Genomic DNA, 22,519 nt, shown 5'->3' with positions numbered 1-22,519 from the left:
ATTAAATATATAAAAAACAGAAACAGTAGACGCTGACACAAACTTAAGGCTTTTGTGACACTGTAAAATAATGATTCTAGAAAGTATAAAACCTCAAAGATAACTGATGTAAGTACCTTTTAAGTACTTAATGTATCAATTTAATTTATCATAATATTTAAAGTATCTATTTTTTCTAGTTCAACTTTTATCAAAGCGAGGTTTAGCAAAAGTTCGGTAAACTGATTTTGTTCCACATGTGATTATGTAATATAAACATTTTCAGGTCGATCGAACCTCTGTTTTCATTTTTAAATGAGTGATGAAAAAGTAAAAACAGCTTCTTCATTGGGCATTAGCTTCAGTTGTGAACCAGTCCAGAACATTCTCCTTGTTCTCTTCAACCCATTTAATGTTAGCGATGGTTCTCTCAATGGATTGATCCAGTGCTAAGGTCCCAGAGCCAAAACCAACATCGGAATTGTCAGCCTTGAACTGCTTCAGCTGATGCAACAGACACAATGTAAATCAGGGGAGTAGTTTTAAAGAAATACATATACTGAAAATACATGGCTTTGTTCATATCACTCATCTCTTTTGTTATATTACAATTATGTTTTTTTCAACATTTTAATAATGAGACATGTTGTTTGTCATTCATAAAATGCTACAAACACTCAAACCTTTTGTTATTGTTATTGGATGAATGTTCTTCTTGCACACAGTCACTGCAACTTTTTATAAACTGACCAAATATTGCAGCTTGGTTATGGCACAAGACTGCACTGCTTGCATGTTGATGTTAAAGTTGTCATAGTCCTGAGTCTCAGGCCAAGTATTTTTGAGTTTTGTTCTGGACTTCTGATTCTCTCTTTGGACATTTGAGATAAATCATATTCAGGGTTTTGTGTACTGATTTCCTATTACTTGTTTATCTGTTTTTATTCATATTTCTTGGTTTCTTGTTTGATTATGTTAGTTCCTTTTGGTGCCCTGTCTGTCACCTCTGTGTCCTGTCCTCAGTGTCCATCCATCCAATCATTCGTTTCCGCTTATCGTTTTATATTGTTTGTTTTATCTTTTATGACTTGTTATCTTACGTGCAGTACTTTGTGATTCTGTATAAAGAGGTGCTATATAAATAAAATTTTATTTATTTATTTTTGTTTTCAAGGTTGCGGGGGGAGCTGGAGCCTATCCCAGTTATCTTAGGGCGAGAGGCAGGGTACACCCTGAACAGGTTGCCAGTCTGTCGCAGGGCTAACACACAGACAGAGACAACCAATTGCAGTCCCATTCACTCACCCATTCACACCTATGGGCAATTTAGTGTTTCCAATTAACCTGTCCCCACTAACTCAGTGTCTCCTGTGGTAATCACAGTGGTTGTCTCCATGTTTGTATCCCTTTGTGTCTCCCCAGTCACTCATGTCTCTGTGTAGCTCCGGTCTCTTTGTCAAGTTCATGCGTCTTAATCTGGGTCTCAGTGTGTGTTACTTCCTGTTTTATTTTCTTAGACCTCTCTCTTGTGTGTATCATGTTCAGTTTTGGATCCCTTGTCTTGTTAGTTCTATTCTTCACAGCTGTGCTCCCTGGTGTGTCCACTCTGTGTATATATTCTCTGTATCTGTGTCCTTTGTTGTGTCAACCTCTGTCAGTCTGTTTCTATGAGTCAGTCCAGACTGATTGAAGATTACCAATAGTTAGGGCTTAACATAACTGATTTCAGTCAATATTTAAATAAATCCAAATAGGATATGATGAGAGGTATATGTTAATGCTGTTTATGTTAAAAGTGTTTTCAGAAGATGGGAAAGTGATTGTGCTTATGAATACTGGAGCAATGGGAGGCCACTGTGCTTTGATGCTATGGAGGGCCATGAGAACCAAACCACTGTCTTTAGGTTTCAAATCAAATCAAATCACTTTTATTGTCACATCACATGTGCAGGTACAGTACATGTGAATGAAATTCTTGTGTGCGAGCTTCACAAGCAACAGAGGTGTGCAAATACTGGTAATGAGAACACTATCACACAGCAGTAAAATGCCTGTCCTGTCAAACTTATTAGTTCAAGTCAGTTCAGATTAAATTAACATCTTGTAAAGTCGGGAAGGCTTGAAATCAATACTTGAAATTTGAGATTTTGAGACCAGAGGATGACTTGAGATTTGATAACGCTTAAAGTATCTACATTTAAAAGTAGTATAACAAAATGAACAAAAGGGAAACCACATTGTGGTAAAGTCATTTCAAAGAAATATCTAACCTGCTGAAGCTCAAATTCAGTGGAGAAACGTTTGGTGACGCCGTTTACGAGGTTGGAGAATGAGAATGAGCCACCACCATACCTGTGAGAGGGAAGCACAGTTGAAGGCAAACATCAGTTAGCAGAAATTAAAGTCCAAGTCACTTAAGAATGGTCTTCTCTTTCATTGAGAACGTGATTATCATCTGTGAAATTACTGAATTTCTACATGCTTTCATAAATTACATATAATTCATTACAAATGTATATATACTGTATATTTAATGAGTATACAATAGATTATATTTTTTAAATACTCTGATCATTTAAGAGTGCAGTTCTATCCAAACTGTAACATATACAAGCCATTTATGAGAAAAAAAAAGAAGAGAAGAAAGAAAAGAAAAGAAATTTAAGAAAACCGTACTAATGATTTTGCGGGATGAAATCTATTTATCTGAAATGATTTATAATAATCTTGCTTAGAGTAATGGCTCTTATGAAGCCCTACAAACTGAAGTATGAGACATGTTACTCCTTTTTTGCTTATGAGAGAAATAAATTATTTGCTTTCCCTTTGGCATTTTAAGCAACTTTAATAAAATATCTGGTGATGTTTCTCCTAATGTCTCCTAGTCAGTTCAGGCTCTGCTTTAAATCCAAAACTTGGAATCACATGGAAAACAAAACCATCATCAGTCCCACACCAGCATAACACTGTGCACTAACCACAGTGCATCCACAACTGATGGTTGCATCAGTTATGGGTCCAATCATGTAAAGATTATGTTATGATTATGCTGTAAGTGTTCTTTGGTTCACATAGATATGACACACAACACTTCATATATGTGTTGCAACCTTTTTTAAATTGTCACTTTGAAGATAAACTGTAATTCTTTTTTCATATTAAAAACTATCCTTCCTAAAATGAAACTCGGGTGCCTTTTTAGAGTTATGTTGTACTCACTGACTGAAGATGTATGACCATCGAGCCCTGACAAAGTCCCATGCCAGAGACTGACCAACCACATTACTGGCAATGTCGACAATGGTGGCGGTGGCATCCTGCTTTCGGATCATGTCTGGATCCAGAGTGTATTCCAGATACCTGAACAGTCACAGAGTAAATATGTGTGCTAGATAGTAACTTTAAGTTACATAGTGTGGCATATTTATTAATAAAGCAATGAATGTACCTGTTGAGCAGCCAAGGTTGTTTGGTGCAGGACAGAGCATAGCGAAGTTTATCAGATTCAATAGCAGTACTGTCATTCTTAATAAACTGTGACCAAGCAAAATCCCATTCTTTCTTGCCACCTGCTGCAATAGCATTGCAGTACACAGTGGAGCGCAGGTTAGGGTGGATCCTAGAAAAAGAGCATATTGTTAGACTTCAGTACACCATAGATTATACAGAGTATTACTTTAAACTAAAGGGGAATAATTATTTGATCCCCCTGCCAAATTTATAAGGGTGCTTAATTACAAGGAAAGGAAATGAACTGTCTGAAATTTTTATAGTTTCATTTTAAGTGATGTTATTGGCTGCTGCTTCAGAACTTGAAACTTCAACTCCCTCCCAAGATTTTCTTTAGGATTAAAGTGTGGACACTTCCAAAGTCACTACATGACCTTATTCATGTGCTTCTACGTGTGCTCCTTCACATTATTAACAAGCTCATCCCTGGCTCTATTGGATTAATGTCAGGCAAACATGAGGCCTAATCATGGGTATCGATTCCTTGATCCTCCTGGTACTGCTCGCATACGTACTCGGGCATTGTTGTCCACCAGGAGGAACCCAGGACTCACTGCACCACTGTAGACTCTGACAGCTGGACCAAGGATTTCATCCCAGTATACTCATATGACATGTATGACTCTATGTTGTACGAGTGTACATCTCATAATCCTGTCTTTATGTTTTTAATATGTGCTCAAGGTGAATGTTCATAGAGGGGATCTCTGCAGAGACCTCAGACTGGGTCTGCTGGCACCAGCTGGCTCGCTTGTCTATGCTTTTCTCTGCTTTTCTCTGCTTTTCTCTGCTCTCTCTCCAAAGATCGTGGTAGCTCTTATACCACCAGCTCCACAAACTGTGCCTGCTCTCCAGGGGCCCAGGTTGCAGCCACTGTGCACCAATGGCTCCAGTAATTCACTCCACAGGAGATTTCCCACTAGAGCAGTCTCGTGAAAAAACTCTACACCCAGCCTTTGACCAAGTGATAAAAAGTGATCTTCATATGGTGCACCCTAATGCAGCGCTTATCTATCTGCATTTTGTATTGATTAAAGATTAAAAATGGGCTGACGCTCACACAAAAGAGGAACACACCCAGTTGTTGGTGCCAAAAAGCCACCAAGAAATTATTTTCCCGGTGGCTCATCATAACCCCATGGCAGAGCATATGGGATATGATAAAACTGGAGTGAATCATGGCCTGATATTATTGGCCTGGATGTGGATGTGTTCAAATGGTGTGCATCCTACCTGGAGTGTTAGCTGCTATTTCAAAAGTGCCCTTGTGCCCACTAGTGCCTACCTTAAAGGAGGTGCCATTTGAGTGCATTGGGATGGATCTCATCAGTTTACCAACTGACACTTTGTTCATGTCTCACACACTAAAAGAACTGTACCAATTACTGCTATTACATCTATTCAGACCAGGTTCTACCACCGTCAGACTGAAAGGCTGGCAGAGTGGCTGAATAAGACTTCTATTCATGAGGATGAACCCAGTTGAGATCACTGGTTAGACCCTATTTTGTTTGTAGTGGGAGATTTTCTCCCTTTAACTAACTGTTTGTCAGGAACTTGTGTGGGTGCGTTTGACCTTATTAAAGAAAACTGTGAGCAAGGTCCAAGCCGAGCTAAAAATGAAATTCATTATGTTCTAGACCTGAGAGCAAAGCTATACACATTGGGGAGTAACACAAGAGCTCCAGGCCCAGGAACATCATTAGTCCCTGTACAACAGAGGGGCAAAACTCATCTCGAGGTAAAGTGCTTGTATTGCTCCTTTCTTTTAGCTCAAGGTTACTTGCCAAGTGCCAAGGACCCTTTGTGGTCAAACATGGGGTGGCTGACACTGACTATGAAAAGGGAGGAGCCACACTGGTATATCACCTCAATCTCCTAAAAGTATGGCGAGAAGCTGGAACTGTTTCTCTGATGAGCCTGGTTAGGGAAAGAGATGAGTTAAGGTGCCAAATTCAACCATTCCCACCTTCCTCCATTATGATGACTATCTCACAAAGGTCTAGAGAGCAGATGTTGCTTGCATTCTAACAGCAGCTCTACTTGAGGAACTGCCAGTATTCTGGAATCACCTCCATATATATATATATATATATATATATATATATATATATATATATATATATATATATATATATATATATATATATATATGGCCCCAAAATTGACATGGACACACACCTGTTGGTGTCAGTATCCATCCACTCTTGAAACCATGTCATGACCAGGTTTTGGCATTCCTCCAACCCTGTCCTGCAAGCCAGGCTAATTGCATTCACCTGATTATACCTGCAGGATAGACAAATAGAAAACAGAAGTATTGACAAGAACTTTTAGGGAAAAACTGGGGAGAGCAAAGAATAATGAATACAGATATTTCGGAGTTCAACATCATATAAGCTGAGTAGCAGAGTTTCTAAGTTCCAGCTATCACGTGTGCTGAACTGAATTTGTAGAATTACACATTTTAAATAATTCATTTAAAAACTGTATCCTGGGTCCAGAAAAGAACAACTTCTACAATTACATCACAACATAAATTATGTTTTATTGAAAAAGTCTAACCTATCTATCTGATTTATGAATGCAGTTTAGACTGGTGGCAGCTTTATGTTGAAAACTTAAAATGTGTTTTCACTCACTGGTCCATGTGTCCATCAGGAACTTTGCTCGAGTTGTCTGTCATTTGCTTGTAGTATTCAAACAGAGGGGAGACTTTTTTCACGAGATAATCCTGAAACAACAAAGACAGAACTCAGAAAATGTGACAACTTATTTGTGTATTGTTTCTTTTGTATGTATATGTCGTTGGAAGAAGTTCACCTGCATGGGGCCATAGACTTCGCTGCGGTCAAACATGAGGTAGAAAAAGTCCAGGTTGTTAAGGGCTGCCTTCCATGGAATGTAATCTCTCTCATTACTCAGGTATTTGGTGGTATTAAGCGCCTGCACTGTAGAAATGATCTTGGCTCTAAGAGGTAGAATAAATTTATCAGATACTTCATGTTCATGTTTTCCATTGTCATAATTTTAAGATATTACCACGAGTACTATTAATTAATATCTGATAGGTAAGTATTTAAGCCCACAGCCTACCAACATATTTAAAATACATGGACAACTGGCTGGGATCCCTGGGGACCCCAAGAGAATTCGTAATATCAGAATAAGAATAATAGTAAGGCTTAATTCTTCTCATAGTATCGCTGTTACCACTTTAATGTCACCATATGAAAAATAGATTACAATTATTATTATAGTTATAGAATGTGCACAAGTTTTATTGTTTAATCAACTTGCAGATTTCATCCAAAGTATAATTACATAACAGCCTGACTCTGGTATTCAATTAAGTAATTTCAAGAAAATATTATTTTTTAATATTGTAAATAATTAAGCCATACTGAGGTCATATTGATCCCGGTATAAAAAAGCTGAAATAAATAAAATGGTAAATGGACTGGTTCTTATAAAGTGGTTTCATACTCTACATCAGCACTCAAAGCACTTTAAGCTACTTAACTAATTCACAAAGCACTTTTTCTATGCCTTTTCTATGTAAGTGCTTTCTATCTAATATTCACATACTCGAATGAATGCAGTGGAGAGCAACTTGAGGTTAGTACCTTGCCCAAGAATATTATGCATGCAGGGTGGCAAGGGATCAAACCACCAACCCTTTGATTACTAGATGACCTGTTATACTCTATTTATAGCCTGGTGATGGCTAACTGATTAGAAATAGTTGTGTCAGACAAGCAGAAATGGCTGTAGTGATAGATGTAGCTATTCCAGCAACATCAGGAAAAAAGAACACGAGAAGCTCAAGAAATAGCACGGGCTGAGAGAATGTGGAAGGCAAAAGCAACAGTGGTCTCCATGGTGATGGACTGAGGGAAGTGTCCCTCACATATATCAAACATTCCCTTTAGAAAAGACAATTATTCATGTCTTCTCCATTTGCGGGTAATGGCTCTCCCAGTGATTCACTGGAGTCCCAAAGCCTTAGAAACGGTTTTGTAACTCTTTCTAGAGTAAATGACATCTGACATCTGTCTAATTGATATATCATTTAAACATGTCTGTTAATAATCAGGCTAGTGAAATTGAACTTATAATAATAATGTATTTAATCAAAGTATCGCAGTTGATTCACGTTTGAATGATCATGAAGTGACAAAGCTGGAACAGAAGTAAATAGTTTTTCACAGCAGTGTACATTTCGGAATTATAACAGTTATCATGTACATGTGAGACAACACTTGCAAACTTACCTGGCCAGATTGAAGGCATCATCCAATATCTGAGCTCTGTTGATCCGTGGAATGAGCTTAAAGAAACATCAGGAAACATCAAGAAACACGTTTACAATCACTGATAATCACTGATAATGACTGTGTGTTGCGCTCCTCTGTCTTACCTGATGATTACTCTGCAGAACATCTAAGAGTTTGGCCCAGTTGTCATCATCATAGTTGACCCTGTAGTAACCAACCATGTTGACATTGGCTAGCACCCACTGATCTTGTGTTGCTTTCATAGCTTCAGATGTTTCTAGAAATAGAACTCAAAGTTGGTGCACAAGAATAAAATAAATGTAAGCTTTTCTTAAAAAGTTGCCTTAGTTTATTGAGGGTTGCAGGTATTCATGATCCACAGTTCTCTTAAGATCCTGCAAGAGCTAATGGTGGCAAAAGGACAGCTATTCTGCACTTAAGTAGAAGTACAGATACCAGTGTTAAAAATACTCCAGTAAAAGTTGAAGTAGTGATTCAACTACTTTACTCAAGTAAAAGTAAAAAAAGTACAGGCTTTGAAATTTGCTCAACATAAGAAAGTAAAAATCAGCTTTTTGGAGGATGGTTCTACCCGCTATTTTTGTGAATAGCTAAGCTAAGTCTTGTGCTATAATAATGTAATAATCAAATAATATTAGACAACGGAAATACAAACTTTAGTCTAATTTTTAATTCTAATAGTCCTCAGGTTGAATCAGTACAAAAAGAAGGAAAATAAAAAAAATCTTGATTTTGTTAGGCCTACATTATAGAGTGTGACTACCTTAAAATGAAGGGAGTAATAGTAAAAAGAAAAACAAACTACTTAATTAAAGTACAGAGTGGTGCTGTGCTTTTGACAATTGTCCAGTTATATAGCTCAGTTTTGGCCAAGTTTCAGCTGTTGTCAGTGTGCTGGGTCTTTTGACCCAGCAGTTTGAGCTTGAATTGTGTTTTTTGTGACCTTTGTGTATTTGAAATGCCGTTCAAGTTTTAACTCTCTAAACTGTCAACAGACTGCAACTGTTTTATTTATGAACACAAAATCACCATCATGTTGTTTGCTCTATCTCAGGGACATTAAGGTACTATAGAGAGACCACAAGAATTTAAAGGTAATATAGTTTTAAAAATACAAAATTTTGAGTCAATGTAAATATTTACATGTAAAAAAGAAACAGAACCAATTATTCAGTGGTTTCTGCTAACGGAGAATCAACTCCAACAAGCAAATTGTTAGAAGTTGAACATAAATCAGTGAAAACACAAAGATGAAAAAATACTTAGAAAATGCTTGTGTGATAATTGAAAGATTGTGATTAAAAGATTGGTGGACTGCAGAGGACCACCACATTTTGAAAATGATGTGCAGTCTTAAGCTGGGAATGGATTATCTACCTGATTTGGATGTTAGCCACAGTGGATTCTGCATATTTCCAGTCATCATCCATTTGATTGGAATGATCCATTGATAACTACGGCAGAACATTTGAAACATTATTTCTGCAGTTTCTTTTTCTTTATTTTGCTTTTCATTAACTAAAAACTGCCTGTTACCATTTTGCCATTTAAAAATAATAAAAATTGAAGAACTGCATAAAGAATATGGTATTCACTTGATATATTAGGAGGAAAAGATAAAAAAGGCAATGCAAATACTTGAAGGGGGATGGAGTTGTGACTACAGCTTCTGGATCCAGAAGGAAGTGCTGCTGGGAAACACTTCCAGTCCCAGTGTTAATGGTAACCACAGGAAAGCCCATCTGCAGCACCCAGGTGTTCATTATGTTATCGAGAGTATCAGGAAGCTCTAACTTGCTAGAATCAGCAGCCTGTGAAGGTCCCAAAAAATCCAAAAAGATAAAGTAAATATGGTTTGTGTGTGTGTGTGTGTGTGTGTGTGTGTGTGTGTGTGTGTGTGTGTGTGTGTGTGTGTGTGTGTGTGTGTGTGTGTGTGTGTGTGTGTGTGTATGAATATATATATACAGCTGATCCTTTCTGATGTTTCGAAAGCACTAGAAAAAAAAAGAGATCTTAAACTAAATATTCAAATAAAAAGAGCAGAGAGATGATAACATGCCTTTTGCAGATGATACCAAAGGTCTGTGTAGACTGCATTCCCAAAGCTAAATGCACTCAGATAGGACTGCAGAAAAAAACAGTAAACAGAGATATGTCAGACACACTGCTTTGGATAAATGAGGGATTACTGTGTTAGCAAAAGTTTCCAAAAAATTGTACAAGTGTTCAACATTTCGCTACAATGTCCTCCAAGTTCTTTCCTTGAAAGGGATATCCTTTTCACAGATGACAGGATATGATTTCTTAGGTTATTTATATTTCTCACTCATCATTGGACAAATTGTAATTTGTAATTTGAGAAAGATAACTGGTGTATGAATGGGTTGTTTAAGAATATATAAAAGCATTTCAATAAGGAGAGATTGCTTGGAAGAATTAAACATGATTTACTGAGATATAAACATTCATGTATTTGGTGATTAGACTCTGAAGACCCATCATGGCAGAATGGAAACCCAGCGATGATAAGATTTAGGACAGGGCCCCCCAGAGTTGACACGCTGGAGGTGGTGAAGATGAAGACTGATGCTTGGATTGGACTATTACTGAAGTGTCCATAAGTTGCCCCTCCATATTAGACTGGCCCAAATTCTTGAAAATTTCAAATCACTTTTAAATACACACCTTTTTTTCCAAGGCATTTTAGGAGTAGTACCAGAGTCGGCTTGTAGTCAGTTTTAGTCCGTTTTTGGTCGCTTTTAATCTTCTTTACTTTACTGATTCATTTCTATCATTTTTTTTTCATTTATTTGTTTATTTATTCTATTGTTATTTAATTTTCTTTGTGTGTTTAATGTAAGATTTTAAACTTTTTTCACTGTTTTTTACTGGAAAGCATTTTGGTCAACCATGTTGTTTATAAAGTGCTCTATAAATAAAGTTGGATTGGAAAGTTGGAGTGTCTGTGAGGTGGAAATGGAGAGTAGGTGGGCTGAACAGATACAACTCCACATGTGGCTGCACAAAACAAAACCTTTATAGAGGTTTGGCAGACATGTGACCGCTTACCACATACCATTAAGTTGTTACCCATTTTGGACACACAGTATTCCTAAATCATACTCAAAAACCTACTAAACCTCATGTAGATAAGATAAATTATGGAAACTATGGTTAAAGAAACAAGTGTATATACTCTCTCAGAGGAAGTAAAAAGCTTTCATCACTAGTATCTTGCTTGTTATGTGCAGAAACTGGACAAGGGACTTTCACTATTGCAGTGAACGTTTAAATAATTATTTGAGCGAGAAGTTTTGTGCTTTTGCAACAATCGTGGTAACCAGCATGACTGAGCTGGTGATCACCTTCTGCATACAGCGGTCGTCTGCAAGATGTTTAACTGTTGATATGGTGTTTATTTACTCCTTCTTGTTGATCTATGAACACTGACCTTAACTGAGGCAGTGCAGTTCTTTTAGTCTTCTTCTGGTACATTTTTAAAACAATGTAGATATTGTCCTGTTGTTACAGCAAAAACCTCTGCAAGGATGACTGGCTGGTGGACTCACCTTCATAGTAGCACACTGTGTTCTGTTATATTGTGGTCCTTACCCTCAGTCCCAGCTGGAAGACATCTTCAGTGAGGAAATCTGACAACATCCTGAGGACAGATGCTCCCTGATGAGGAAAAAAACACACTGTTAGGTTTTTTTGTTTTTTGCTTTTTGTTTTCATGGTTTTGAGAGTCTATGCATGCTTTACCTTGCTGTATGAAATAGCATCAAACAGCTCACTAATCTGTGCTGGCGTCTGGATATCTTCTTCTTTAGATGACAGAGGGTGAGAAGAAGCCAGAGCATCAATAGCAAACACCCTATGAATGTCACCAAGCACGATGAGGTCTGTCTATTATAAAACAAATGAGACTGTATACTTAACAACTTTGTCGAGCACCAATACTTACATTCAAAACAATTTGGTGTTAATGAAATTCTTACCACATTCCACTCAGGTTCAGCATTATTTGCTCCCAAGTACTCAACATAGGATGCAAAGCCTTCATTCAGCCACAAGTCATTCCACCATCTGAGTGTCACCAGATTACCAAACCACTAGAGGGACAGTTCAGAAAAAAAATGTGAGAATTGACTCATGCATTTGAACTAGTTTACAAAGAAGTGAATAGAATTTGTTTTTTGAAGTTTTTTATTCACTTAAGTCTCATCTTGAAGTTATTTTCTGGGACTTCAACCCTTTTCTATGACATATGAATGGGTGTGAATGGGTGAATCAGCCAAGCTGTATGTGCTCAGGTAGAGTAGAAAAGTATGTAAAAAGTAAAACTATATATCCAGAATATCAACTATATAATATATATCCAGTTACCAGTTACTTGGAACTATATCTGAAATTGCTTTCGGGTGCCCTGAGAGTTGACATGAATGTTTTCCAAAGCACTTAAAACTTAATTACTGCCTATATTCAGCATCTCAAGAATCCTCTTAAACTTTATTTCCAGGACTTGAAACTCACCATGTGAGCCAGTTCATGAGCAATGATCGTAGCGATCTTTTCCTTGTTGGAGTTGGAGGAGAATGCTTCATCGTACAGTAGAGCTGTCTCCCGGTATGTGATCAGACCCCAGTTTTCCATGGCCCCTGCATTAAAGTCTGGGATTGCTATCTGATCTGTGTTAGGACAGAGATTATGTTAATGTGGCTGATTAGTTGCTTGAAGTGAAAGAGGTTACCAGTTTAAAACAGCAGAAGTGCTTAAAACCTTTACCCAGTCACAGTGCAACAGTGTCAATTTAATCCACTATGGGTAAAAAAAAAAAACTGATTAACATCCTACTTAGTTAAAAGTACCTATAATCACGTAAATAAAAGTTTCAAAGGTGTCATAAATATCAGTTTATATATGCATAATAAAATGTCAAATAAAAAAAGTGCGAGTACATCAAATCTTGGCCTGCAACATAGGACAGGCTAAGATTATATAACAATGAAGAATCACATTTTACCTGTTAATAATTGATAATGAAGATGACCTTCTCATAACAGGTCATAAAAAGTCACAACTGAAAGATGTGCGTATGATAAGAACATAATGGAGCTGACTGGATGCTGCAGCCAAGGTCTTGGGCAATAAAACTATATATTTTACAGTTTTGCCATAAACATACACATGATGCCAATAAACATGAGACCAAAAACTGATCTGAGATCTAAGATTAGATCAGTACACTGAGTAGACACATGTCCCCACTTTACATGTGAGCAGAGACTTAGGTGCATTTATTAATGAACAAAATGAACTTCAATCAGGACACCATAAAGATAAGGCATTTTTATGGTGTGTTTTTTTGTACACTAACAGAAACTGTGATGCTGCTGAAGTCTATCATATCAACTGGTAAAGGAAAAAGTATAGCATTTTTTGTACACTGTTTTTTAATTGCTTTGTCATTTTGTGGTAGTTTTTTGAAGAAATATAATCTCTTCCAAATGTTGTCCCATTTGCATAAAAACAGCAAACAAAAAATAAAATCTTGATGTTATTTTGCATCTTTTTAATGAAATTTTGCATTTTGCTTATGGTCATTTAATGTCACTATAGGATAGGTTTTCTTGCCCTCACAGTCTTTGATTTGAGTTTAGTCACTTATGACAAGCAAGAAATATAAAGTCACTTCATGACAAGGCCTCAGATCAGGTATTCACTTAGTACTTGATATGTTAGTATTGTTACTTATTAAATATAGACTTTTATCAAATTAAATGTACATAATAGATATGAGATTAAGATTTCATAGACTTGAGAAATCCATGCTGGTGCATCAGGACAGCTGTGCTGACTCATGATACAGTGAAGCTAAAAAGTGTGCAGTAGTAAACGTGCAGGCATGTAGATGTCTAGCTAATTGTGTGGTGGTCTTACCAGACTTGGGTAGAGGGTACGTGGCATTGTAATACTGCTCAAAGAATTTAAGGATTGGTCCAGTTTTGTTAAGGGCATACTGTCCTTGACCAGCTGCAATGGCGGACCTCCGGGCGAAAATGCGGATCTAAACCCAGATTACACAAAATAAAATAAAATTGAAAAACACTTTACACCACTTTGCAAAATAACATTATTCTATACACTTGTATTTCAAATAGTTTAAATCTATAGAAAGAGTACAGGGTACAGTCTAGGCACCATGATCTTAAAAGTACAGTCAATCATCTCCAAAAGTTGATTCTGTTCATCTGGACGTAATGTTTTCAGTGGGAGAAATGTTTCGTGACTCATCCAAGTGACTTCTTCACTTGCTGACTGCAGGTTTCATCTTATAAACAGTACATCTGCATCATGACTGAAACCAGCCCACTGAAGGAACAAAGGGCTGGGAGGTCAGTTCCTTCATCATCATGAGCATGCATCAAGACGTACCGTCAATATTTTTTTTTTGCAGTTATAAGAAAAAAATAATAATGTTGAACTGAAAAATATGCATTATTAGTCTGACTTATGTCTTATGTGTTCACTTATGTGAACTTAGAATGAGTCCATTAAAAATATACAGGTGTGGGCACTGGTTTGTGGAAGCCACCAGGTTGCCCCGCCACTCAGGAATACAGCCCTCAAGATGGACATCGCTGTTCTGTCTAATTGTATTTTATGTATGCGGGTAGAGACCAACCTGACACTGGCCCGGTGGCGCCAATGTCAGGCAGCCTCGCCTCTGTCAGTGCACCCCAGGGTGGCTGTGGCTACAATGTAGCTGCCATCACCAGTGTGTGAATGTGTGAATAACTGAATGTGTAAAGCGCTTTGGGGTCCTTAGGGACTAGTAAAGCGCTATACAAAAACAGGCCATTTACCATTTTACCATTTATTAGTTGATGATTTCCATCTCAGTCTTTTATTTCTGAGCATGTCTTTGTTTGTTGGGATTCTGTATCAGGTCCTGATTGTTTTGTGTCCCAGCCAGCTAATACTGCCAGGAAAAAGTCTGATTTTAGTGAGCTGACTCCCAAGACTCCTAAGACTGTGTGTTTCAAGACTGTTTATTCTGGGACTGTTTGTTGTTTGGCTGAACAGGGCTCCCTTGAGACAGAAACTCTGCCCGGATCATGGCCAGAGACCAAGTTTAAGGTCTTAGTTGACCCCCAGAGGTTCTCATTCCTGCCTTGCTCCGGGCTCAGCCGAGCCTGCCCAGCCTCTGGGGCCTCCTGGGGGCCAGATGTTAAATTGACTTGATGCTATTTACTTGATTAAATTGTTCCTTTAAATTTTCTGTATCTTCAGTTGGATGAGCACAAGAAACTTTTACTAATTAGTTTTCTGTTTTACTAATAACATATTTGCTCTACTTGATCGGAAGAAAAGGCAACTGTGAAAATTACTGAAATCCACGTGTGAAAGTTTCTTGGAAATCAAACCACTTTGATTAAAGAATGTCAAAATTACTATGGGACAACAATTACCTCAACGCCATCAATGCTGTTACCAATACTGTCGTAGTCACTGACAATGAATGCCAGCAAGTAAGTCGACATTTTCTCCGTTCGCTCAAAAACTGTCTTAAGCAGATCCTGGCCATCATGGTTGATTTCAGTTGTTTCTGAAAATAATTAAAATAAAATAAAATAAAGAGGTAACATTTTTATTTGATTGCTTTCCACTTCTTACCATTTTACTGACTAGACACAAAGTGTTTTTATATTGTTGTTGTCATATTTTATTGTTTAACTATGTGTTACATCCTCAATATTTAACTATGTAGTGACATCAATTTTTAAAACAAAAATATCTGCTCTGTTCTCAAACTAACCTATGTCCTTGCCATTGGACAGGGCTGTAGTTCCACGGTCGTGGATCAGCGTAATGAAGAAGTAAGCTTTCATAGCTGGCTCATCAAAGCAAGGGAAAGATTTCCTAGCATCTGTAGGCTGCATCTGGGTGGTAGCCATGACCCTGACAAGAAGAAGATAAATTAGCCTTGTGTGTAAAGAAGGTGCTACACAATTTAAACAAAATGGTTGGATGAAGGTTCTCCAAAATCCAGAAGATGTAATAGCTATATGCCCAAAACCTAGTTGGCCTATATAAGCAAAATAATAACAACAACATAAAAACTAGTAATTTCAACCAAAGTCCTCAACTTTTCTTATCTTGTAAGCAGTACTTGACATTGGTCAAGTTCGCGTCAAGTTACTTGAAAAAAGTAATCAGTAACTAATTACTGATTACTCCCCCCCAAAGTAATCCCATTACTTTACTAATTACTTATTTTCAAAAGTAATTAATTGCTTAGTTACTTAGTTACTTTTTAAAAACACGATTTACAACCCCTGAATAGGTAATAAAGTGATAGATCTTCAGCCCAATTCTACTTTTTCTGCATAATCCATCATACAAAATGTAATCAAATGGAAAAGTATCTTTTTAAAACTTGTTTTATTAGTTTTAATCTTTTAACTTTAAACATCAAGCAAAAATTTAATTATATGCAACATTCACTGACTGGAAGAAATTAGTTTAACATTTAAACCTATTTTCTACACATTCCAGCGCATAAAATAAAATATTTTTTGTGTTTACACTCACTCTTTCAAATAGATGCAAGTGAAACACAGCAGAACATAAATAAAATCAAAGACTAGCGGTCCTATTGCTCTATTTTCACCTGTAAAGCAGGTGTGGGGTAGGCGGAGGTTTACCCTGGTGCAGGTGTGCCGCGGTCAGTTGAAGAATCCGCGAGTTTCTCTGTGAGTTTCCCATTACCTCGTAGCGCACTCGGTGCTTGTTTGGAAGTTTAGGAGTTTTTTTCGCTGTAAAAAGAAGTTTTCTTCCCACGCACGATGGACGCTGATGTTTTTGTCACTTTTTATGGAATTAAACTCAAAGTAAGGTCAGTACTTCCACGCTTTAAACGCTGCACGCTCATACTCTCTCCCGCACTCGATATATTATCCATTGTTGATCTGCACACAGCTGCTGTCATGAACGTCGCACTTACGTCACTGTCATGAGACATTCTCGCAAAAAAAATCATGGTTTTAGTAACGCAGTAACGCAGCGTTCCTACGGGAAAGTAACGGTAATCTAATTTTTGCAATAGTAATCCCTTACTTTACTCGTTATTTGAAAAAAGTAATTGGATTACAGTAACTGCCCATCTCTGCTTGTAAGACAGTAAGATTCTTATTTTCCGACACTTTGTCAAACAAAAGATATAAAAGTATGTACTGTGGGAATTTTCCGCTAATTTATGATAGTATTCATCAATTCATTATTGAAATAATTGTCAAACTGTAACCGTTGATTTTAACAACTATTTTGTAGTTGTTCTAGATGTGGTTGAAGTTTGGACAGAGATTAACTAAATGATTCAAACAAAAATGTAATTATTAAAGACATACTCTTTTTTGCTATTTTCATTGTTACCTATGTTGATATGTTCCAGGTTTGTTGACACTATATACACTTACCTTTTCTCTCCATCCTCCATGTATTCGCTCCTGTAGAAGCCTCCAAGGTCATCAGCTAGTTCTCCAATGAATTCAGTGTAGAGGCGATACTTGTGTCCCTTTTTCAGTGTACCATCCAGCTCCAGGACCAGGTACTGTGTGACACCTTGGAGCCAGGAGGACTTGATTGCGGGGGCTTCAACACTACTCACTGACATGAGTCTTGCCAACTGGTTCTCAAACTCGGTGTAATTCAATTTATTAGAATGGATAAGAATCAGGTCAGTGTCCTCCACACATTCAAAGTCCACAACGGAACTGCCTGAAACACCAAGAAATAATGTGCAGTTTAATCAGTTGTTTAAACGTAGAAACCTTCACATTATTTGGAGTCACATTAGGATATGTGACCGGTTTATCCAATCCATGATTTTGTTGCCAAAAAATATAAACTCAGTTGCATCAGGTAATGCTATTAGCAATCCCCTAGCTAATACACTTTAGTCCAACTTTAAAAACACCATAACTCTCGTGCCACTATAGAATATTTAAACAGCACACTGAAAAAAAACAATTGGCTGCACACCTAAAAAGGACTTTAAGTTTCAGATGCTTTATTTATTTTTCTTCATTCTCTGTTGTTTACTATTGTTACATTTAATTTTCTCACTTGTGTGATCAGATCTAAACTTTTATAAGAGATGAGAACTGTTTTTCAGTAACAGTTTTTAATATCATAGGTGTGATAGTTATAAGGTCAAACTCAAGCTTTTAATGTGTTTTTAATTTTTGCAAATACACATGTAAGAGTAATTTAAAAAATAGCAGCACTGAGTTGGTGTCATATAAATTCAAACTAATTTAGTTTTTAATACTTTTTAAAAGTTTTTTTTTTACTTCAAACTGTATTTGTCTTTTGTGTTTCTAAAGGACAGCATAATGTAAGACAAATCGTTTTGTGGCTTAAAAACTATCCATTCGCTTCTGCTTATCCTATTCAGAGTTGGGGGGCTGTCTTAGGAAAAGAAGCAGGGTACGCCCTGGACAGGTCACCAGTCTGTCGCAGGATACAAACAACCATTCGCACTCATATTCACTCCCGCATTCATACCTACAGGCAGTGTTGGGAAGGTTACTTTTACAATGTATTCCACTACATATTACAGATTACATGCCCCAAAATGTATTTTGTAACGTATTCCGTTACGTTACTCAATGACAGTAACGTATTCTGAATACTTTGGATTACTTAATATATTATCATGCTTTTTACAACAACGTGAATGTACTATTGCTGTGTGATTTATTACTGTTACTAAAGGTTACTCGCCATACCAATACCAACTAGATTTTTAAATCTTAGCGTAGAATGAGTAACAGTAGGTGGACATTAAGTAAGGCTGCACTTTTTGCAGCGATCTCGTAGAAAACTATTCCGCGCATATATAAAACAGGTCCGCGGCTCCGAACCGTAGTAAAGGGACCTCTGGCTAATACGTCGGGTTCCGTGTAGCTGAAAACTAGCTTTACTTTGTTTTCTGTGTCAACTTTGCTAGTGAGAGACAGAGAGAGGCGTTGAAAGGCTGCTCCAACGAAACTCATTGTTTCGGAGGAAAACACGAACACGGTGTACAGTCGAGTCTTAATAGCTTACTTACAACTGGGCTCGTCAGGCACTCTTCTTGGCTGCAGTGGTTATTATTATATTTCCGTGCTTCCAGCTCCCGTTTTTGCTCAGTGACAGCACGTACTTTCCGACTTTTTCTCTCTCCCTCGCTCACAGACACATAACGGGTTTGGCAGTCCATTCTCCCTGCAGCACGGACTACACTGCCCATGATGCTACATTCTTTAGGGCTATGCCTGTAACACACTGCATATTGCCTTCATATTAAATCATTTTTGTGAATAATTTTAAAAAATATTTCTTCACGTCATTATGTAATGACGTGAAGTAGAGGTGACATGGGCCACAGGCATTAGAGCCTCTTAATGCACGTTTTGTTTGGGTTTCCACCAGTGTGGAAAGCAAAAATAAAGAGGGCATAGCCTTATGAAAAATGTAATCCATTCATTTCAACAAAGTAACTGTATTCTAAATACCACCCTTTTAAACGGTAACTCTAACGGTAACTGTACCGCCGTTACGTATTTTAAATACGTAATGGCGGTACATGTATTCCGTTACTCCCCAACACTGCCTACGGGCAATTTAAAGATTCCAGTTAACCTGTCCCTACTACCTGCATGTCTTTGGTCTGTGGGAGGAAGCCAGGGTACGCAAACACGGGGAGAACATGCAAACACCACACAGAAAGACCCCGGCCTGATGGTGGAATTTAACTCAGGACCATCTTACTGTGAGGCAACAGTGCTCATGACCATGCCACCGTGCTTAAAAACTATTTCTGATTAATTCAAGTCCACATTTAGATTCACGTTCAGCACATTTCTTTTTGACAATTTCTGACAATTCATTGTTGGAGCACCACAGGCTGAAAGTGTTGAGCTTAAGTTGAAATCTGATGTTAAAAGAAGCCAAATTTCCCCTCCATTGACTTGGTTTTGAAGTTTTAAATTAAAAGCCACCTGGACTTACCATTGCTTTAACTATATCAAAACTGCATGCATATTTCACTATAGCATTCTAAGCCTTTCCACCTCAAATGTTCCTGTTACTGTAAGTATTGCTGTCTCTGTTGTTTAACTGCAACCTGTTTTTCCAACACAGTTTACCATTAAAATGTACTTCATTTGTGCTTAACAATATTTTTGCTTAATTTCTGTTCCATACAGTGCGCAACTGTTAGTTGGGCTTAGAATGGATTCAACAACTCTCATCAACTCTTCAAAGACATTTCAAGTGTGATCAGTGTTATTCATTCTATTGTCTGTTCTACATTATACATTTTCAGTCATCCCTTGGAAAACTAATAAAAAGCATTACAATCATACTTCTACCTCTGAGAACAATGCTGGTAAACACCCTCTGGCTTTAGTTCTTGCTGATACCGGGAGGGTCTATTATATGAACATTACAGAGAAAGAGAGAAAAGTACTCATAAAGCCTTACCTAAGAAGGTGTAAAGACCAGTTGTTGGGTCTGGAGTCAGTCTTGGCCATAAGGTGACATTATATGTCTCTGGCACCAGGTTCTTGGGCAGCCGATACTTGTCCCAAGGTTTATTGGATGGAATGGGTGTTGTGGTAGGGGGTTTGGAGGTTGTTTGTTCTTCATTTTGATTATTGTTTTTCCCCTTTTCCTGTGAGTAAACAACTGACAAAGCTATGATAGTGGCTAAGGCTCCCACACCTGCGATGATCCCCAAAATCCCAACAGTTTTACTAATAAAGAAACCTTTCCCCATGTTGCCTGCCTACCCAGGAGCCCCACACTCAGACACTGAATTCAGAGGTGGAAGGTGAACTTGGATATGTAGCTGTGGGTAGCATTTCTCCTCCCATTTGCAATAACAGGTGATACATTAACAATAGCATTGTAAATACCAACACAGCAAAATCTCCAGTGTTAAATTAACACTAGAGAGTGTCTATATGGGTGCACACCTCTGAGTGTTAAATACAACACTGTTGAGTGTTAAATTAACACTTTTGACAGTGTTATATGTTTAAAAGTAACCTAGTCAGTTTTGAAGATTAACAATGGCTAACACTGAGCAGTGCTGATTTTCTAACACTGGAAAATAACTCAAAATGTTAGAAATATTCCAGTGTTAGAAAATCAGCACTGCTCAGTGTTAGCCATTGTTAATCTTCAAAACTGACTAGGTTACTTTTAAACATATAACACTGTCAAAAGTGTTAATTTAACACTCAACAGTGTTGTATTTAACACTCAGAGGTGTGCACCCATATAGACACTCTCTAGTGTTAATTTAACACTGGAGATTTTGCTGTGAATGTCATCTGCTGAGGATAGAGCAGACTTTTCTTGGAAGAAACAAAACTCAAGAAAGCCTCTCAGTTACCTCAGGATGATTACATTTGATTGTTGCTCACTCAGTCATATTTAAAATATTACTGTTTCTGATGTTTTCTGATGAGAATTGATTTTGATATTTGCTCTTGCATTTAATGAAAAGAAAGAACATATTGAAATTTTTAAGTTTTTATTCTGAGTATGTCAAATCCATGTTAGAACATAAAGTTCATAAAGATCACTGAAACGCACTATTTGTTGGTATTGATATTTTACCATGTTTCAACATAACTTTACCGCACTTCTAACTTAAAGCCCAGAACATATTACTGAGGCATGCAAAATAAGGTTAGATGTTTAAAGCTGCCATCCAGTCACAGTGAAAAAAGTTTTGGAACTACATTTGCATTACTTACAAATAAAAGACAGACATAGTACACTAAGCCATACTACATACTACAAGAAAGTTTGCTAACTTCTCACTTGACTAAGAATCTCATAAACTACTGCATTTATAGTTTCATACCTAAAGTGCAGCATGATTTTTGTTATTTATGGTCCCATTTAGAGAAAACAGAAAACAAAACAAAATATAATTTAGGGCCTGGGTGCCTTGTCATTGACAAGTGGCTATATTTTGGGTGGCCCTGGGCACTTCACTACCATGTTTTGGTGTCTCTAAACATAAATGGACAGTGTCTGTATTCTAACAACCTTTAAAGTCACAATTTGTTATTCTTCAACACATCCATAACTCTCTTTCTTCTTGATTCAAATTATTTTTTAATTCAATTCAGTTCAGTTTTTATTCATAGCGTCCTCAAGGTGCTTTATATTGTAAGATAAAGTCCCCACAATTATAGAGAAATCTGCTACACCTGTAAGAAAAAACAAACATACAGCATCCGGAATACAAAAAATAGAAAATACACAATACACAGATACATAAATCCAAACTTTTGTCGTAGTGTGAATCAGTGACAAAGAAAGAGATAGAGAGAGTGTCTTTGACACAAATGTACTTGATAATGAGGCAGACGTAGATGGAACCAGGACAACCATCCGCAGCTCCCAAGAGTACCGAAGACCTGGGGGCACATGTCTCAGCAACATCCGTGCGTTCCTCCATTTCTTTACTAACTTTAACTTTAACCTGTTAGCAAAGAATTTCCAGATTTATTACCATGTTCAACGTTCTCCAAATGCAGCCTTTGCATCAGACATTTTGTTCTCTCATTAATGATGTCATTTTATTCTAGTTTTAGTTTTCTCAGGTTGTTAATTATATGTTCTTGTGGTGAGGCAACATAGGCTGATTCCAATTATTTATTTTT

General features: G+C 37.3%; 1 protein-coding gene across 1 annotated transcript; it reads right to left on the bottom strand.

Moving 5' to 3' along the window:
* Positions 1-324: 324 nt before the first annotated feature.
* LOC113027414 (aminopeptidase Ey-like) lies at positions 325-20,613 on the bottom strand. Its single transcript, XM_026177026.1, has 21 exons — positions 20,319-20,613; positions 17,267-17,567; positions 15,607-15,749; positions 15,260-15,396; positions 13,728-13,854; positions 12,321-12,475; positions 11,786-11,899; positions 11,550-11,693; positions 11,400-11,465; positions 9,847-9,912; positions 9,426-9,598; positions 9,165-9,241; positions 7,910-8,043; positions 7,764-7,819; positions 6,313-6,460; positions 6,132-6,223; positions 5,671-5,778; positions 3,428-3,598; positions 3,199-3,339; positions 2,250-2,331; positions 325-483 (listed from the first exon to the last, which is right to left on the bottom strand). Exons 1-21 carry the CDS (start codon positions 20,611-20,613, stop codon positions 325-327), a joined length of 2,889 nt encoding a protein of 962 aa, XP_026032811.1.
* Positions 20,614-22,519: the final 1,906 nt, after the last annotated feature.

The sequence above is a fragment of the Astatotilapia calliptera genome, chromosome 7 (genome assembly GCF_900246225.1).
Source record: "Astatotilapia calliptera chromosome 7, fAstCal1.2, whole genome shotgun sequence".
Classification (NCBI taxonomy): Eukaryota; Metazoa; Chordata; class Actinopteri; order Cichliformes; family Cichlidae; genus Astatotilapia; species Astatotilapia calliptera.
This window is presented reverse-complemented; position numbering and strand designations above follow the sequence as displayed.